We start from the raw sequence: 20,372 nt of genomic DNA, 5'->3' as shown, positions 1-20,372 counted from the left end.
GTGTGTGTGTGTGTGTGTGTGTGTGTGTGTGTGTGTGTGTGTGTGTGTTTTGAGATTTTTTCCCCCTGTCCAATATCTGGATTTTTGGGAGGTAAAAATGTTAATGTTTTGCCACACTATTTCATCTTCATGAGTGTTGCGTACTAGTCCATCCAGGAAGCTGTTAAACTCTCAACAAAAGCAGCATAATAAAATTGCCACTGACCTAACAGAATGTCAAATGGGAGAATTTCGCCCCCTTAATTTTTTGGCTACTACAATGTATAAAAATAGATATATAAATAAAACCATACAGCACTAATGATTCCATTGAAAGTCAGAAAAGCAAGTAAAATCTACTTCACTTCCCTCATCCCCCTTAGCCCCATAATGCAATCTTTTCAAACCAGCAGGTAACCTGATTAACAATGAGCATTACAACACATAAGGCAATCCACCTAAACACAGTGGGATGAGTTAAGAGCCCAGTGACAGTCTTAAATTGGTATGGGTCTGTTTTATGATGAAAACCTTACAGTCACGTCTTGAAACTGCAGGCGCATCGCAGACCCTGATGGCTGAGGTCTGCTTGTGATCTCTAATATGGTTCTCAACAGTATATCTAGCAGGCTGTTCACAATCACATCTATTTCTTCCAAGACGGATTTTTCCTAAGATAAAGAAAAATATTTTTTCAGATTGCTATTATTGAAAAAGGAACAGACACATGCAGAATTTTCCCTAGGACAGTGTTAGCAACTGGATTAGTTTAGTTGAGGTGAGAATTAGTTTTCATCATGGCTGCTGCACTTTATAAACCTCAGTAATATTTTCTACCCAAGATAACAGAGTCATTCCATTTACTTGAATCCACTGTTCTCAAATGAATTACGTTACTGATATATAGAAGACAGTTATAAAACCATGAGTCTAAGTACTCATCATTAAAGATAATCCTTTTTCAAGGTACAGTATAAAGGAAAGTAGTACATGATTTATGAAGGCTATTTGGCCAAGATTTTTACAGCCAACACTCATACATTTTAGCCATATAAACTGACAGAGGAGATTTAAAGTCTAAAGCATAGAGAATTCTGTTTTGAATACTTTATGTGATCAGCAAAGAAACTACCACCAAAAACCAACAGATGGGTACTAAGTATAGCAACTTTTTAAGGCCAAATAGCCCGGTAACGACCAGCTACTTTGCAGCACTCCAATGACAGAAAGCAAACATATATCTGGCCAGTTATGCAAGTTTATAGCTGATTTGCATCATCAGAATAATGCAAAGGAGCCAAAATATAGACCACTGAACATGGCCATAAATGTTAACTAACAAGGAAGAACAAAGTTAGTGCAGTGTTAAAGATGCACAGTTATTACAAAAACTAGGAAATACATATTTTAATTTTGCTACGTTACACATATGTAGCAATCTCCCCATTTTAGTGTTCAAATTAATTTTTTATTATTTTTATGTTATTCATTTTATTTAATTAATGTACCTATTAATTTATTTTTATTTTATATAATCATTTATTACATTTTCACCCACTTGCCAAATGGTAGCAGATTTTGGGTCTTGCAGGTCAATTTCCTATTGGAGAAGAAATCAGCAACACAGAATCTGGGTATTGTAACTTGTTTTAGTTACCCTTTATACATCAGTCCTTGAACAGAGGTAATCACATATGACACATAAGCAATCCTATCTTCCAGTAATCTCTGCCCAAACACTCTGGTCCAAGAATTCCACCTCTCATTAGAGAGGTCAAGGAAGGGAACAAACTCTCCTGCTGTAAGGCAACAGCTCCCCCAAGAGAACCTGCATTACAAAATAAACCCTGCATTTCTTCAAAGACTGTATGCTGTTCGCATACTAAGAAAAAGAACTTGTAGGACCATGTGGAAACAGCACCATCTGGTGATCCGCGTCAAAACAATCTATTAATGTTGACGGCCCCAATCCTTGAAGGTAATTCATGGGTGTGCATACTTGCACCTGCATGAATCCCTTTAAGGGATACGGGCCTGTCTTAAAATATGCACCATATTCCTAGGATTTGCAATTTAGTTAATATTTCTGTAAAACCCTGAACTTTTGCACTTCCTGAGTTTATTTTATTTTTACTCAACATTCTTAATGTCACACTAATTTAAATTTCAGTTAGTTTGGGAGGTTGATTTCTTTTATTGATTTTTACAAAAAGCAACTTATTGTGATAGTAAATATTAACATTTGAATGGTCCCAGTTATTCTTTGTGCACCTGTGCTACACCTGCCAGTTGCATTCCCTCAGGCAAGGACACAAATACAAGTTCAGAGAAATCGTGGGGTGGCTTCCCTCAAAACACTAACATATCATCTCTATCTTGTCTTGATTAGTCACAGACAGCTAGCCCACATCCAAGCCCTAACTTAGTATAAACACTGGGTTATTTGTTTCACTTCTCTGGCCTGGTCAAACATGGAGATATAGCATAATGAATACAATGTGGTCTACTGTCTCACCACTCACCCTCTCAGTGCTATAAGTTGAGCAAAAGGGGTGACAATACAGACTCCCTGCAAGTAAGAACCCCGAGGCAGAGAAACAATTGCCTACAACTATCCCTGGGCAATATCTCTAGTGGCCAAAAAATGGAGCTATTTAAGAGCAATTCATCCATCCATACTAGGATCCACAAGCAAGTCAACAAAATCTCATGGTCAATGGTATCAAAAGCTGCTTATAGATCTAAAAGAGTCTGCAGACACTACCTCTATCCATTGCTATGGTAAGAACACCAGTTAAGGCAGCTGCCTCACAAGAACCACCAAGTTTTCTGTTACCTTGCCCCAAAATGGGAGATTGGATACTGGTTTATTACCAGAGTAAAGAGCTGGCTTCTTGAACATTGATCTCCCCATGATTTCTAGTGCCTCACCCTCTATAGGGAAATGCTGACAACCTCAGCTAACTGTGGACCCAGTACTTCAACATTGCTCTCTTTTTTCTCACCATCCTGGAGAGACAAAATTGTAGCACAAAGCTGCACACCTGCACCTCTCTGAGCTCAATGAGTTGAAACTGAAGCTTTTTTCCCCCCTCAACACACTGTTCTGTTTCCATGGCAGTAGACTGCTCTGTCCCTAGCTGAGCAATTTTATCTGCAAATTAACGTGACATTTCTTCACAGCAAGAAACACTTGACTCTGTAACCAAATAGAGACAGCCAGCATTCAGCAAACAGTCGAATTAACTCTTTTGCGTGGGACTTTGCAGATGCTATGATGGAAGTGAAGAAATTTGTCTTTGCCTCCCTCAAAGCCAGAGCATATGTTCTTTAAAAGACTCAAAAAAAAAAAATCCTCTATGTCGCTATTGTTTGGACTCAGCAGGAGTCTGGGGCCCTAGCTATTTCCTCTCTCTCTTCACCTGTAAATCCAGGTGACTTGTGAAGACAGAGCCAGCACACAATTTGTTTAGGGGCTGCTGTAACAATAAGGTAGGACAAATGATTATTATTAACTCCTACCAAATTATTGTCAGAGTAGGCAATGGAAGAATAACCTCATCCTTCAAAGCTGCCTGGAAATGGTTTCTGAAAGCAGACCATCAAAACATTTTCATCGCCCTGTCAAGACAAGTATGTTCCAACTTCAGACCAAAAGATATAGTGGTCAGTCTGTAGCTGAGGGGTAATATCCCTCCAATCTACACTCGTGACCCCAACACCAGAGTGTTTAGACTACAGTCCAATGTTTATCTTGGCAGCTGTGAAACTGTGAGCTGATCCAGAAAATTCATCGCAGATAACACACAGTGATTGAAATGTCTAGGTACTATCAGTCTCAGTGACTCAAGTGAGGAACATGATCAGCTCAGCCTCTGAATTAGAGAGGGACAACCTACATAACACCACCAACCATGTATGATGCCCATCTTTGGACTCTCTGGCCAGGAGGACACATTCAATGTGACATGGCTTCAGGATGCAAGATCTCTTGTATTTGAGGTCAGATGAAAAAAACATAGCTACCCACTAGCGTAGATCATGTATCACCTCATGCTGAACTATACACCTTTCCAGGGCAGCTGCAACAAAAATATGTCAAAATAATAGCCCCATATCAAGTCATAGATGGTATTATCCAACTGCATGAAATGAAGATCCAGATCCAATGTCCTGCATTCCCGACAATTGTTATAATGTGAGACCAAAGGAACTGAGACTAACCATGCTGGTCATGCATGGTTCACACTTACTACACCGATTAGTGTATGATGCTATTTTCTTCTTGCCTTGTCTCTCTCTACCACAGGGATTGAGGGGACCTAACCCTCACAATCAGGATACTTCTCCATATCCCCAATATGAAGCACTGTCATTCAACAGAGAGTCCTGTGGCACCTTTAAGACTAACAGATGTATTGGAGCATAAGCTTTCGTGGGTGAATACCCACTTCGTCAGACGCATGTTTCATGGTATTCAGGACTCTGTTGCTTTTTACAGATCCAGACTAACACGGCTACCCCTCTGATACTTGTCATTCAACCTTCATGGCCAACCTAAGATGGCCTTCAGAGGGATGCAGCCATCACAGCTAGGTGCCCCAATAAGAACACTGAGACCCATCTGCAAAGTCCATCATAACCAACAGCCCCGCAAACAAACAGTCTCCAAATACGTCAGATCAGCCCTCTCCAACAGTGCATAGATTAGCTCAGAGCACATCCTCTTCACTTATCCTACATGAATAAGTGGTCTATTAATCCCAATACACTTCCAAACCACTGTGGGTCAACCTTCACATTGACAGCACAAAGATCCTGGCAGGACAGTTCTACTAAAGAGGTCTATCCAAAGGGCTGAGAGTCAGATCCTGGCTATTAGGACAGGCCATCACAACTGGTGGCTCAGCAGTCCCAGAAGAGCAACCCAACACAAATGATCAATCCTGTTAAACCCTTCCACAAATCTCTTCCTTACCCACTCCACTCAATGCCCGGGCTTTTAAACAGTCCTCTTATCCTCCATCTATGAACTCGTTAAGAACATCATCTTTCTCACAGTCAGTACATCCCTTTCATATCCATGAACAGGTCACCCAACTCAATCCATTCATCCAATACACACACAAAAACTATCTTCAGAATGTCAACTTCCAACAAACCCACCAAAACAAGGTCAATAATAAGGGGCAGACCAGGCTACAAGTGAAGAAGCAGCCCTACGTCCCTCAATTCCTGCGTGGCTGTAGTAAGTGTCCCTCTTAAAAGATCTCCCTAGTTTGCTCTTCTCAATGGAAAAAGGGCAGGGCAGGCTGCAAGTGAAGCAGCATTTCTGACTCCAAGCTTCCTCAAGTCCAGGTGGGCTGAAACAGGGAGGTGGCCTCTTTTAAAGCTCCTACAACCTTAAAACACGGGCCTGACAAGAAGATGCTATTTACAACAGAATTTATAACATAAACCAGACAATCTTTCTCTGTTTCTCTTTGAAAACAGATCTGAATTACTGTATGTTAGAACACTGGAACAGTGTCAAAGCTCAGTAGAACACAGAGTACTAGATTAAAAATACTCTTGCAACAGTCCAAAAAATTGAGGAAAAATCAAACTGACACATTCATGAAGGTTCCATTCGTAGAGAATGCTCTAAATGTCACTTTTTGTTCAAGGGACAGTTTATTTTATTACAAGGAGCCAAATAATGAAGGTAAAAAAAAAAACGACTGTTCATAACCTGAATTTACTTACTGAGCTATTTTTCTTTATGAAACAAAATATGTTGCTAAGGATACGTGCACACATTGTAAGATCCTTCTGCTCTTGTAAATGCATGTGGAGGTGATGTAAAACTACTGGAAGAAGAATATATCTGGAATCTGCAAGGAGAGAGAAAGGGTATGAGTGGAATCCTTTCATGACACTTTTTCATTTTATATATATTTTAATAAAATATAATCATATATAAACTGTAAATGTGTCTTATATCCATACAAATATTCCTGAACATCAGACGCTTTCAGCAACTTCATACCATATCATAACAAAAACAAAAATTTCACGTACTACCTTTTGCTGAGTAAGAAGAAATCGTCTCTAGATATACCATTACTGTGTGTGAAATAAAACTACATATTTATACAACTTTCATGCAGAAAATGTTAGCATAATAATGTAGGTATACAAAATGACATGGAAACTATTCTCTCCTACCTCCCTGGTTTGTCACTGGCCTGTTTTGCAACTATATCACTTTCCAAATTCAGATCTAATTTACTGTCCACTACTACCCTCAGTTCTTTTTCACTATTACTGCTTTTCAGATTTCTCCCTCCTACTGAGACTGTGTAATACAGATTATTTGTCTCTATTGGAATTAACTTGCATTTTTCCTAGCTGAATCTCATTTTCTGCCCACAGTCCTTTTGTTGATTTTTCTTTTCTGACTTCTCCCAATTTAGTATCAGCTGTGAATTGCACTCATGTGCTGTTTACTTCCTTTTCTGATCATTAATAAAGATATTAAATGAGAGCAGTCCTAACACTGATTGGTGCCATACTAGACACCACCTCCCTTCCTGACAGATGGAACTTGTTATTATCCTTTGTTTTAAGTTACTCTAGACACATACATACATATATATGTGTGTGTATATATACATATATATATATATACACATATATTTTATATATATATGTATATATATACACACACACACACACACACACACACATATATTTGAGACACTGTTTTTATTTTAAATCTACTCTAATTAGTATTTCTATTAAGATATTTTAAAAGCATTATTAAAAACTAAACCCACTGCTGCCATTAATCTATTAAATTTGTCATTATTTCACTAAAGGAAGCAAGTTTGTCTAGCCAGAACATTTTTTATAAACTCATGTTGTCAATTGCTTATGATTCCATTAACCTCTGAATGATCAATGATTTTTTCCCCTCTTACTATTTAATCTACTTTTTAAAAGGATATAGAAGTTTGATTTACAGGATAGTAGTCTCTACCAGGATTAAGCTTCTCTCCTACACTGAAAATTATCGCTGCTCTGTTTTTCCTCCAGTCTTCCCTCATTGTCATTGTGTCAGTAAGTTCATTTGCTAGTTACCCATATAACCTTAGACAAGTGTCATAACCTGTGGCTTTGAAAACCCATTTTCCAAATACTGTACTCCTTGACTGCTCTTTAACTATTTTACAGGATCTCCTATCCTTGCTAGTTATTCATGTGGAAGCAAAATTTAGCACCTCAGCTGTCTATAAGCCATCTTTAATTTGACTCCCCTCCTTATTTATTAGTAGACTTCTTAACAAGTTTACTTTTGCAAAAGTGCCTTGGAAATCTAAAGTGCCATAAATGGCCAAAAGCTTTGTTTTACACCTCAAATAAAAGATGGCACGACCAAAAGCACAAAGCCATCTAATACTACGCTGACTTACTGGGACTGATTCAGGGAGGGAGGGGATAGTGCCACCTACTGAGTTACTCAGATCACTTCCTGCACCACCTAAAGGCCATGTTCCTTGAAAATGTCTAACTGAAAAACTGATCTGTCACAATTGCTTTAGGCTGTGAGATCTGATGGGATCACTGAACAGGATGAGATAACTATCATCCCCACCACTAAAACCTATTTGTGAAAGTTAGAGACAGCAATGTGTATGTTTTGCCTGCAGGCTTTACTTTTTTCTCAACAACTGTCAGGTACAATGTCAGCCACTGTAGATAGTCAAATTATTGAATGCAGGTACAGCACAATATTTAGAAGCCTTAGCCATTGGTCACTCTGTCCTAATTCCCCTTACCCGCTCCAAAAACCAAATTAGCTGACTGTTTAAAATGCTAATACTCGCTTTTAAAAATATTATACAGAAATTGGAAAAATAAAATTTTCATGACATCAGTCTTTCCAAATCCCTGGTTAAAAGACACTCAGGGCCTTTTCTCTCCAGTACTCCTGGAGGAATACTGTGCCACTGCGCACACGTACAATTCAAGTTCCCTGCAGTTTTTTTAATTCTCAGCTGAGAATATATTCTGCTGGGAAGCGCTGCAGTTATATCTTTTACCCACCAGGGGCTGCTGTAGCACCAGAAGAGATGGCAGCTGACTGAAGGCCGAGCAGCCAGCAGCGGAGAGGGAGGGGTCATAGGCTGCTTTCTTAGGGTTACCATACGTCCGGATTTTCCCGGACATGTCCGGCTTTTTGGTCCTCAAATCCCCGACTGGGGGGAATTGCCAAAAAGCTGAACATGTCCGGGAAAATACTCCCAGCTTTGTTTGCCGGCATCCCTGCCCCAGTCCCCTGCTTACCTTAGAGCGGCTCCGGCAGGCTGCGAGCTGCAGGCAGATTCCCCCGCGGCGGCGGCTGCTGCTGCTCCCCCCAGATGCTTCCCCAGTGCAGCCGGAGCCCGGGAGGGGAAGCGCCCGGCCGGGGGCGCAGGGTCTAGAGGTCTGGGGGCTGCCCGGCAAACCGTGAAGCCGGTAGCGCTCGGGCAGCTCGGCTCTTCAGCTGCACAGAGCTGAGGTGTCTGGGGGGAGCAGCAGCAGCCGCCGCCACTGCTGCGGGGGAATCCGCCTGCAGGGCGGGGAAGGGGTGGAGTTGGGGCGGGGAAGGGGCGGGGCCAGGGCCCCATGGAGTGTCCTTTTTTAATGTTTAAATATGGTAACCCTAGCTTTCCTCACAGTGCCCTGCCCATAAGGCCAGGTGAGGAGACACGGGATTGGGAGGGGGGAAATGGACAGAGTGGGGCACACAGGCTGCTATGGGTCACATAGACTGGGGTTCAGAAGGGCTAGTGGAGGGACAGAGTGGGGTGGGGACACAGAAACTAGTGGGGTGACAGCATTGAGCCAGGGGCTGCATGAGAGTGGGCGTGCAGGGACATATGGAGATGGGTGGCTGGGGGTGGCTGACTGGGGTGCAGGGACACATGGAGACAGGGGGAAGGAGGGTACAGGGACACACAGGGATGGGGCAGATGTTCCAGACTGAATGGGAGAGGCTAGAACCAGAGTTTGCATAGGGAGGCTCCCCAACTTCCTAACAATTCCTCCCCCCCCCCAAAACAAAACCTGTTCCATACTTCTCTCATTCACACCTAGCAACCCTCCAGGTTCACTCCCAGGATCCTTCCCAGTGGTTACTTTCCTCGCCCTCTGCTTCTCCATTATCCCTGACTCCCCCAAGCCTTTTGCACTGCTTCTGAGAGGTGCAGGAAATACATTTCTGTATTGTAGTTTGAATGAATTATTACTCAAAGTTCTGTATTAATATGTCTAGTAAGGAATCTATTTGACAAAAAACATTTCCTGAATCTTTTTTGTTGTCTGTATTCTTATAGACATACTTGCTGGCAGGTATTTTGAAATAAATTACCCAAATAATTGAAACTGGCATGATTATATTGTGTTATTTTGACAAATAAAATATGCAGAATTTTAAAATATTGTGCACAGAATTTTTAGTTCATTGCTACGTTACTAATTACAACCTAGACCTTGTAGACCGAAAGAATTTTAAAAATTCAATTAACTTTTCAGTATGTATTCTGTTTGTATTTTATTTCTCCTTCTGCTTGAGCATGAAAATCAAGGAAGCCATTTGCTTTTTTTTTTAAAGCAGTTTCATTTGCACACACTCAATTTTGCATTTATTAGGTTGAAAGCACTGTGTGGGGATATTTAGTTGCACAAAAAGAAAAACAATTCCCGCTGGAATTCTGAAAAACAGACAGACATTTCTGGTCTGTCTAAACAGAGCATTTCAATCTCCAGAGCTCTCAATTTGACACTTTTCATAAAGCATTATTTTCATTTTAAAAGTAGTACTAGATAGGGTGAAGAACAAGAAACACTGTTAAGGGGGAAAAAGTGATTTTTTTTAATTGAAGGGGCATTAGTCAGATGGTTGCAAAAGTGTGTTTGATTGTCTGCCAGGTAAGTACTTAGAGAGAGAAGATGGGTGAGGCAATATCTTTTATTGGACCAACATCTGCTGATGAAAGAGGTTAGCTTTTGAGCTTACAGAGAGCTCTTTTTCAGGTACTTACAAAGATACAGATATATTCAAATTTCATCACAAACTTCATGACTGAAAGATTTATCTCTGAATTTATATAGGTTTTCACCGAATGTAATGATGTACACAATTAATGCTCTTTTGATGGGCAGTGTAACCTCAGATAAACCTATCCACAGTAGGATGGATTGAGGGAAAGATCAGTCCCAAAAAGAAAACAGTTGGGTAATACATTTTCCATTCTGTACCTTGTCCTCCTCTAATTTCTTACTGTATGATACAATGAGCATCGAAGAGAAATCGAATGTAGGGAAGCAAGAAAAGGAATCTATTTAGGCACCACCCTGTGGGGATCCTTGCTTCTCTCAATACTGGTGATGTGATGAGGAAGATGTGAGACAAGGAGCCTAACTCCAGGGTGTACCCCAACTTCAGGATCTCCAGTACCCATCTGTTTGATGTATAGTGGAGCCAAGGGTCTACAAAGTATGAGATTCCTCCTCCCAGGAGGATATCTGGTTGAATGCAGTACCCACTGTAGTCACGCTGAAAGTTTCAGTCGGGAAGAGGAGAAGTTACCACCTCTATGCAGTTTCCCTCTGGGATTGCAATTCCATGAGTTGCCTCTGGAATGGTGGAGTCTCTTCTCTCATACCTTTGCTGAGAGGGATGACAGGATGATTGGTTCTGTGTGAGGACCTGTAGCACAGCTAGGTTTAATCTGGAGTGCATGGAGAATGTTTAGACACTTACTACAGCCAAGCAGGAATTGAGGGACCAGGATGTAAATGGTTTACTATTTTTCAGATCAACATACCTTAAATAATTCAGCACAATTTTTATTTTCCCCTATGGAGACTTAGAGAGGGCTCCCCTCTAGGTCTGGGCTGATGAAAGGTCTATGTGTATTTATTTTTAGGAATGGAACATTATAGGACTGAAAGGGGTGAAGACGATGAGCTCCAGGAAATCCTTCCCCTAATTGGTGACCGGAATTACACTGTACAATATATTTCCAAGACGTGTCTCTGTTCCCTTATCATTTATACTAGTTGTTCATATTACTGATTTTGGTAATAATTTCTTTCATATCCATTATGCTTAGGACAGAAATTTTCTCTAAATTCCTTTGGTACTCTGCCCTTTCTTCACATTAATACCACATTGTCGTTGTTGTTGGGACTAAAGTTTGCGGATGACACAAAGCTGGGAGGTATTGCCAATACAGAGAAGGACCAGGATATCATACAGGAAGATCTGGATGATCTTGTAAACTGTAGTAATAATAATAGAATGAAATTTAATAGTGAAAAGTGCAAGGTCATGCATTTAGGGATTAACAACAAGAATTTTTGTTATAAGCTGGGGACTCATCAGTTGGAAGTAACAGAGGAGGAGAAGGACCTCGGAGTATTGGTTGATCACAGGATGACTACGAGCCGTCAATGTGATATGGCCATGAAAAAAAGCTAATGCGGTCTTGGGATGCATCAGGTGAGGTATTTCCAGTAGAGATAAGGAGGTGTTAGTACCGTTATACAAGGCACTGGTGAGACCTCATCTGGAATACTGTGTGCAGTTCTGGTCTCCCATGTTTAAGGAGGATGAATTCAAACTAGAACAGGTACAGAGAAGGGCTACTAGGATGATCCAAGGAATGGAAAACCTGTCTTATGAAAGGAGACTCAAAGAGCTTGGCTTGTTTAGCCTAACCAAAAGAAGGCTGAGGGGAGATATGATTGCTCTCTATAAATATATCAGAGGGATAAATAACAGGGAGGGAAAGGAATTATTTAAGCTCAGTACCAATGTGGACACAAGAACAAATGGATATAAACTGGCCATCAGGAAGTTTAGACTTGAAATTAGATGAAGGTTTCTAACCATTAGAGGAGTGAAGTTCTGGAACAGCCTTCCAAGGGGAGCAGTGGGGGCAAAAGACATATCTGGCTTCAAGACTACGCTTAATAAGTTTATGGAAGAGATGGTATGATGGGATAGCCTAATTTTGGCAATTAATTGATCTTTGACTATTAGCGGTAAATATGCCCAATGGCCTGTGATAGGATGTTAGATGGGGTGGGATCTGAGTTACTACAGAGAATTCTTTCCTCGGTGTCTGGCTGGTGAATCTTGCCAACATGCTCAGAGTTTAGCTGATCGCCAAATTTGGGGTCGGGAAGGAATTTTCCTCCAGGGCAAATTCGACAGAGGCCCTGGGGGGTTTTCGCCTTCCCCTGCAGCGTGGGGCACGAGTCACTTGCTGGAGAATTCTCTGGAGGATTCTCTGCACCTTGAAGTCTTTAAACCATGGTTTGAGGACTTCAATAGCTCAGACACAGGTTAAGGGTTTATTACAGGAGTGGGTGGATGAGATTCTGTGGCATGCATTGTGCAGGAGGTCAGACTAGACGATCATAATGGTTCCTTCTGACCTTAAAGTCTATGACTCTACTTTGAATGGCATATGGCACTAACTCTGGGGTGGGCAAACTACGGCCCATGGGCCGGATCCGGCCCCTCAGGGCTTTGGATCCGGCCCGCGGGATTGCCCCCCATGATGCCGTGGGCCCCACACCCCTCTCAAAAGCGGCCAGCACCATGTGCCTGCGGCCCCCGGGTGGGGGGGGCAGAGCGTTGCTCTTGCCTCCAGGCACCACCCCCCGCAGCTCCCATTGGCCAGGAAAGGGGAACCACGGCCAATGGGAGCTTCAGGGGAGGTACCTGGAGGCGCGGCAAGGGCAGAGCACGCGGAACCCTCCATGCCCCCTCCCCCAGGGGCCGCACTTCCTGGAGCAGTGCGGAGCCGGAGACTGGGCAGGCATGCAGGGAGCCTGCCCTGGCCCCGGTGCACGGCGCTGCCACCCCGGAGCCGCTTTAGGTAAGCGGCGCTGGCCCGGAGCCCGAAGTCTCCTGCACTCCACCCCCCAACAACCTGCCCTAACCCCCCTGCCTGCACCTTGCACTCCTTCTGCACCCCAGCTCCCTGCCCTGAGCCCCCTCATGCACCACGCACCCCTCCTGCACCCCAACCCCCTTCCCTGGCCCCTTCATACACCCGCATCCCTCCTCTGCCCCAATCCCTTGTCCTGAGCCCCTTCCTGCACACCCCAACCCCCTGCCCCGGCCCTGCATACAATTTCCCCACCAAGATGTGGCCCTCGGCCCACAAAGTTTGCCCACCCCTGCACTAACTGCTAATGTTCCTACTCTACCCATTCTGCCACTTATGTTTGTATTGAGCCCGCCCTTCCAATTTTCTTTTATCATTAAATTACTATAAGTGTGGGATTTTCAAAAACACCTACGCATCTTTCATGGGGCTTGTGCTCCTAAATCACTGAGGTGCTTTTGAAAATTCCAATCAATGCTTCTTCCATTTGTTTTGCCTTTCCAAAGTTTGCTGTGTTAAAATTCAATATCCTTGTCATCTCATCTTTGGTTTCACTTTGTACTAATAAACAGAGATAGATTAAAATCACTCTGGCTAGGATGCAGCCAAAAATCCACATACTGTATTCAGTCCTTCCCATGTACATAAAATAATAGGCCAAACTCTCACTGCAGCAGAGCTCTGCTCGGAACAGCCAAAGGGAGAAGAGGGGCAGAGTGTATACTGACAAATGTGTTTTTATTTAAGCCCCTCTGCACTCAGGGACACTGGGGCTGATTTGTCCACGAGTGTAACTTAGAGCAGTCCAATTATGGTTTCCAGGAATAGATAGAGCACAGCAATATTCTGGCCCTACTTGTGATATACTTCTTACCCCAAGAGGGTCCCCAAGTAGCCGGATCTGCTAGATTTCTATCTGGTTTGCATTACTGAAGTGGTACAAAGCAGACAAGGAGCTATGGGGCTGCTGGAGGATCAGACTCTGGGAGTTGGCCACTTTCACAATGTACAAGAAGAAATTGCAATATGAATGGGGAAGTGGTTGTATGAATGGGGAAGTGGTTGTGTTCCATTCTCATAAAGTACTGTTTCCAGTGGTAAGTCTGCTCTTTCTACAAACCTCTTTGATTTTTCTATTACATAGCTACCCTGGTACCACACATATAGGTAGTTACTACAGTTTTATGCTGTCGTGACTCCATTGATCTCAGTGGAGACACATCAGCATAAAACTGGTGTAGGGCAATGGAGGATCATAGGTCCTGAACTTGCAATAATTACAGAGACAAAACTCCTTTATGGGTGTGTAAGAATTAGACTCCAAGACTTCCCATTAAGATAAAAAAAGCTTGTAACTTTCACAAAAAGACACATTAGCAGAGCTAAAAATGTAACAAAAACTCCACATGCCTACACCTATCCAGCACTAGCTCATGGTTCAAACAAAACCACAGCTTTGGCCATTACTAGTCTCATGTTTTACAACTGGAATCTTACTAACCATATTGTGTAAAACAGAGACTTTTTTAGTGTAACTGTCTTTGCAAAACAATGCTTTGGGAATTGTAACTTTCAAGAAACATAACTATGAAACCTGTGTTTTTACCCCTGCCTCTGTTGACCTGTGCATGAGAGACGTCATTAAGGCTATTCTGACTGCAGGCAGCTCAGGATGTTATCACCTTACCTGGATTAGTGTATAGTTGACTTTCCACTGTTTTACCAATGCACTGCAGTTTAACAGCTTGAAGGGATTCATCCACATGCATGATGGTTGGCAAGCTGCCTAGAGTATCATGCACCAAGTTTGCCACCTCTCGCACATCGAAGAGCTTCAGCAGCTCAGAGTATACAGCCGGGAAGGAGCAGAGAAACACAGCCTAAAGAAGAAGGTTAAAAAATACCAATTAAATACAGTGAAACACACTTGAAATTTTCAGCGTTTACAGAGTGACCAGTGACAAGAGCACCACACACTTTTAGCAGTCATGGAAACCTATTTTCATGTTTCAATTTCAAGTTATAAAATGTGATTCAGATTTGAAACATTCAAATCAATTAGTTAGAATTTAAGAAGAAATATCCTCATGTTACTCAGATTTAAAGCTATATATTTATTTTCTTTTAAAACACGATTCAGCCTATTATTTATGGTTCTTTGTTTTTCTCTCTCATGAACATCCCAACTTTTATCAAATAAAACAACTGGACTTTGACTACAGATAAGTTATCACTTACAGGCTTCACAAGAGCCACAAGTAAGAGGAGATTATTCACTGACAAGGACAACAGAAACTGGCAGATGCCACAAATAGGTGACATTGAGGTTCCTCTAGGTAAGGAATATAACCGTCTCTCTCTCATTTTTTCCAGTATTTAAAGAGGTTATTTTGGATGAAAACTGCACTGGAACTATCAGTTAACTTTAGAAATCTAAAAATAGAGCTAGTAGTTCATTGGAGAAAGAAATGCATTTGGAAGATAAACAAGGAATACTGAAGAAAAAGAAAGTTATGATACGTAAAGGTAGTTAGAACCTGGAATGTCTTTCCTTCTACCTTTCTGACTCTAGTTCATTGACATGAAAATCACATTCTACCCAACCCTCATCTCCTTTTAGTATTGGCCCCAGTGTGGATGATGTACACAGCTAGAGGGTTAAAGATACCACTTGGAATGTGGGAAAATCCCAGAGTTGCTCATTTATATGATTCCACCCAAAATACTTCCGTTAAGCTGCTCATATGAGATCCGATGGAAGAATTTGGCCTAATCATCCCTCTGCTCTTCTGCTACTAATTTTGTCTTTCCCTGAAACATAGTTTTCTGTGCAGCTCAAAGGGATGAACGATCATGGAAAAGCAGATCTTTGGTCAGGAGAATCTGACATGGAGAGGGCTGGGGATGCACTCAAACATTTTCTGAAGATACCTAGGGTCCAATGTTTTTTCCCCAAAGTGAGAGCTCTGTTCATTGTATAAAATTTTGGATTTTTAGAGTTGTTCTCAATGTGTTTTGACCACTGCCTTTTGCACTGGTCAATTTTAATAGGCCCAGTGTAATTTAAGAATCTGATTACAGCACAATGTGCTCATTAGTAAGATTATTATATTAAACCTTTAAAAGTGAGAAAACTTCTTGGGGGTTCAAGAGATCAGGTTTCAAGGTGCTTAAACAAGCTGGGCAATGATGCAACACTGAATACCCAAAATCATGTGGAGACGCCATTCCATTTCTGTTTTGCAGTTATGATTTCTTCTAACCACTGGAACAAGTATTAACAGAATACAATCCCTTTCCAATTCAAAACAAACACTCTGGCTAAGGTAACCCTAGTTCTGCTATTCAGAAGTTGGAGGTATGGAAAATTTCCATTATAAGCCACAACTGGTGCAAGCATTAACTGGAACTATCAATTTACTACAGACAACATGAATTTGACATTCTATGTAACAAACACACACGCACACACATTTTCCCATTGAATACTGGTAATGATAATAATCAAACCGAGCAAACTCATGATACTTACTTGTGATTGAGATAAAGCGCTAGCCCCTTTGCTCTCTTGGGAAAGGAAAAATCGTATTGACATAAGCAACTCTTGAATACAGCAGCGGAATTCCTCCTCATTTTGTCCACCAGTGGCAAGCGAGAACAGCCTCCGAGACTGAACTATATATTTAAAGATATATTCTTGTGCCTACAAATGTCAAAACACAAAGATCCTGAATCATATTGAACTCATTCCTCTTTAACATTAGTAAACTTAAAACATAGCAAATTTATATAATTCAAACATATTTATAGCATTTGTCAGTATGGAGAACATGCCATTTAAATCTGGAAAGTTTGTAATCTTCTTATTAGCAGTGATCTACTGCCAATCTTTTAATAAGGCCTTTCAACATTTTTTACTCTTTTTCCTTTAATAAAATCTATACACCAGGGAGCACTTGCTCATCAAGAGGTAGCATTGAGGACTAGGAAATCTAGTTATTTGTTTTCCCATTTAAACAAAAATGCTTTCCTCTTAATGGTAACCAGAGAATGAGGCATCATCAGTGACAAAACAAGCTGACCTTAAGTTGCAAATTGCTGGAGTATATACTAAGTAGATTGATAATATAACACAATGTTCAACTTCAAATAAGAGGTGAAGCAAACCCTTATGCCAACAGCTGCAAGTGAGGAGGGAAATGGATGACAGAGAGGCAGAGAAAGAGGAACAGAGAGGGTGACTGATGGTAGCTTGGTTTGACTGAAACCAAACCAAAACTCCAGTTTTAACTGAACTGTCTGGGACACAAGGACTGTCTCATTAAATTGCTTTATCTGGTCATTGTAGTCTTCTATTTTATCACAGACATAATTAACACTTGTGTAATCTACATAAGGTTTCTTGAAACCAACCACTATCCGTATTGCAATCAACAAATGAGTCCTCAGTTCCTGAGTTCTACTGGAGTGAACACCATGAATCAACTCTTTTCACAATTAAGAGTTTCCAGAAAGGCGAATAAACTGACTGACTGTACCCAACAGGTGTGTGAGTGCACTGAACAGGTTTTATAATTCTACCACTCATATATACCATGCATGTGAAATCAATTGATTTAAATTAGCACTGCTATACAAATGCACTGGTCAGGTGTGTTACTGTCTCTGATGATTTCTATTACCTTTAACACTTCATGGATATGCTCTTGTATCTCCATGTCTGTTACTCGATCAACATGCCACTTAAGTACTTTTATAAGATCTCTAGAACATAAAAAGGAAAATGATTACAGTGCAGAAGAGTGGAAAGCGTTATTTAACAAATTTCTTAATATGGACTATAATAATTTAGGATTTGAAATGTGAACAAATAGCTTTCATAAAATAAACACAAAAAAAGTTTTGAAACACAAGGTGTCTTCTTCCAGCAATTACCAGTTTGCTCAACTTGTAAAGGCAGTGTATTGTGCATAATAACAGGGCCAAACTTTCACTCAATTGTAGATATGCTACAAAGTCATCTGATAATACTACATTCAAATTTTCATTAACTAAGTATAAACACTTAAATAGCTTTGACAAAGATGCAAAAACTAATTTAATGCATAAGAACAAATCAATTTGCATTTAAAATAGTCTCTGCTTCTCCCTGAAGTCATGTGATTTTGTACTGTGATCTCATTAGATCACTAAAACTAAGCAGCATTGAACCTGAACAGTACTTAGGCCTTGTCTATACTACGGGGAAGATCAATCTAAGTTACGCAACTTCAGCTATGTGAATAATGTAGCTGAAGTCCACGTACTTAGATCTACTTACCGCGGGGTCCACACTACGCTATGTCAAAGGGAGACACTCTCCCGTCAACTCCTCTTGTGCTTCTCGTTCAGGTGAAGTACAGGAGTCGACGGGAGAGCGCTCTGTGGTCGATTTAGCGGGTCTTCACTAGACCCGCTAAATCAACTGCCGATGCATTGATCGCCGCATGTCGATGCCCCAGTAAGTGTAGACAAGCCCTTAGATGGTAAGTCAACAATGACTAAGCAGAGTCTGGAAATAAGTGAGGTTCATGATTCAGTATTCAGTACTGTATACTCTGAGGCAGTAGAACACCATGATGGTAGGGGTACTGCATTGCTGGAAGCAGTCTCTCTTGATTTAGATGTATCAGAAATGTCCTCCTAACCATTTACAGTCATTAAAGATCTCATGGTATTTTCCACAATAGTAGGGCTATGAGCCATAGCGTCCTGACCAAATTCCAGTGTGGATACTTGCATTCTGAATACCTAAGAATCTTCAGTTGGATAAAGTACAAAGCCCTGATCCTGCAAAGACTTATGCATGTATTTAAATTTAAAAGTACTGTGGGAAGTTCCATTGAAGTCAGTGGGACTTTTCAGGGCATAAACTTAAACATGTGTGTAAGTTTTTCAGGATCACCACCATGATCTTCACTTCCTGTCCTAAACAGTTATGTAGCCATATAATATCCTCCAGGTGGCTGTGGTTCATCATGAGATGAATAATAGGAATATTAGAATTTACAGTCCAAAAAACCCAGACATCAATTGCCACATTTCAGGTGGGCCTGAATAAAAGGACACCACTGGTGAGATCAGAATTGGAAAAGTTTGGGGAAGAAGTGGGTTTTAAGTTGAGCAGGTTGAGGGGAGCAGAAGGGTGGGAGACGGACAGAATATTTTGCAAAATTTTTCCCAAGATTTTTGAAATTTCAAATTTAAAAATTTCAACTGGGTCTAGTTTTAAGCTCTAGCTTGTCATAATGTGGTGGCAAGTTACATAAAGAGGAATGCAATTTATTTAATTTATTTTTACTTGATGTTCAAATCCAAGATCAATATCTGGTTATCATCCATTATGCTCAAGTTAAGGATAGACTATTCTAAGTCTAGTTCTTAATCCAATATTAGAACTGAAGGAAGTCGTTTCTCTGATCATTTAAAATTATTTCAGCTATTATTGGACTTCATTTTGGGAATTAAAATATAGTATCAGAAGAAATTAAGTTCAATACATCTATTAATTGAAGTTTATGGCTGCTCTGCTTAGTACCTATAATTGTCAAAATTCCAAACAGTTACAAAAAGTTGGGACCTTACCTGTATGCAAGTGCACCTGCAAAATGACTTTCAATGTAAGTGTCCATTACTGGCTTAAAATGATGAAACTTGCTGTCCTGCAGCAAATTTATTATGTGAACCTAAAGAAAAAAGGAAAAAGAAAAAATGTAATGCCCTTTTCTCATTTCTTAAAGTGTTAAAATCCTATTTAAAAATTATCAAGTACCTTTATTGTAAGCATGGTTATGCAGAACCATGAAGTACAACTTACCAAAGAATCAAATACTTTTGACCCATATTTTTGGGAATTTTCATCTAAAATGCCAAATAAAGTATCCAGTGTGTCCTGAAGAAACTATAAGTGGAGGAAGAATAACAATAATTTATTATCAAATGTACTTCTTTGTAAGATGTAAATAAATTATTTTCCTTACATTAGTTAATTCCAAAGCAAACAAGGAAAGAACAATATATACCTTTACTATTTCTGAACCATCGATTTCTTTTAGTTTTGTGAGGCAGCCTGCTATTTTGTCCGGGTGGGCTCTCCACTTAAGAAGATCAAGCATATCCCCTGCAAAAAACACACTAAAGATTACAGCTGAAAGAATGCCAGCACTTCAGGTTTTAAAATTCTACAATTGCAACCATATACGAAAACTGAGCTTACATCATCTCATAAGGGAACTGCCTATGGTCTGCAGTAACATGGTCTAGCCAGCTTGTTCACCCACAACTTGCAATTGCTCCATTAATAATTTTGAACACTTGTCAAAGAGATCATTCTTGATTAAGGCCAGCTTCAGGACCTCATTCCAACAACAGAAGTGTTGGAACAATTTGTATAGGGGAGATGCTGAGAGCCATTGAACCAAACTG

The 20,372-nt window shown here is 40.7% G+C and overlaps 1 protein-coding gene across 1 annotated transcript in view; it reads right to left on the bottom strand.

The window, feature by feature from the left end:
• DOCK4 (dedicator of cytokinesis 4) overlaps nucleotides 1–20,372 on the bottom strand; it is a 391,670-nt gene that overhangs the window by 112,426 nt on the left and 258,872 nt on the right. The window contains exons 18-25 of the mRNA XM_024200912.2: nucleotides 19,970–20,067; nucleotides 19,765–19,848; nucleotides 19,533–19,633; nucleotides 17,591–17,672; nucleotides 16,441–16,611; nucleotides 14,596–14,788; nucleotides 5,725–5,852; nucleotides 516–650 (exon numbers count right to left, since the gene is read on the bottom strand). Of these exons, the coding sequence (XP_024056680.1) occupies nucleotides 516–650; nucleotides 5,725–5,852; nucleotides 14,596–14,788; nucleotides 16,441–16,611; nucleotides 17,591–17,672; nucleotides 19,533–19,633; nucleotides 19,765–19,848; nucleotides 19,970–20,067 (992 nt within the window). The remainder of the gene's footprint in view (nucleotides 1–515; nucleotides 651–5,724; nucleotides 5,853–14,595; nucleotides 14,789–16,440; nucleotides 16,612–17,590; nucleotides 17,673–19,532; nucleotides 19,634–19,764; nucleotides 19,849–19,969; nucleotides 20,068–20,372) is intronic.

This window comes from Terrapene carolina, unplaced genomic scaffold, assembly GCF_002925995.2.
Source record: "Terrapene carolina triunguis isolate 2854851 unplaced genomic scaffold, T_m_triunguis-2.0 Scaffold68, whole genome shotgun sequence".
Taxonomy (NCBI): Eukaryota; Metazoa; Chordata; order Testudines; family Emydidae; genus Terrapene; species Terrapene triunguis.
Note: the sequence above shows the minus strand (reverse complement) of the source record. Positions and strands in the feature narration are given on the sequence as shown.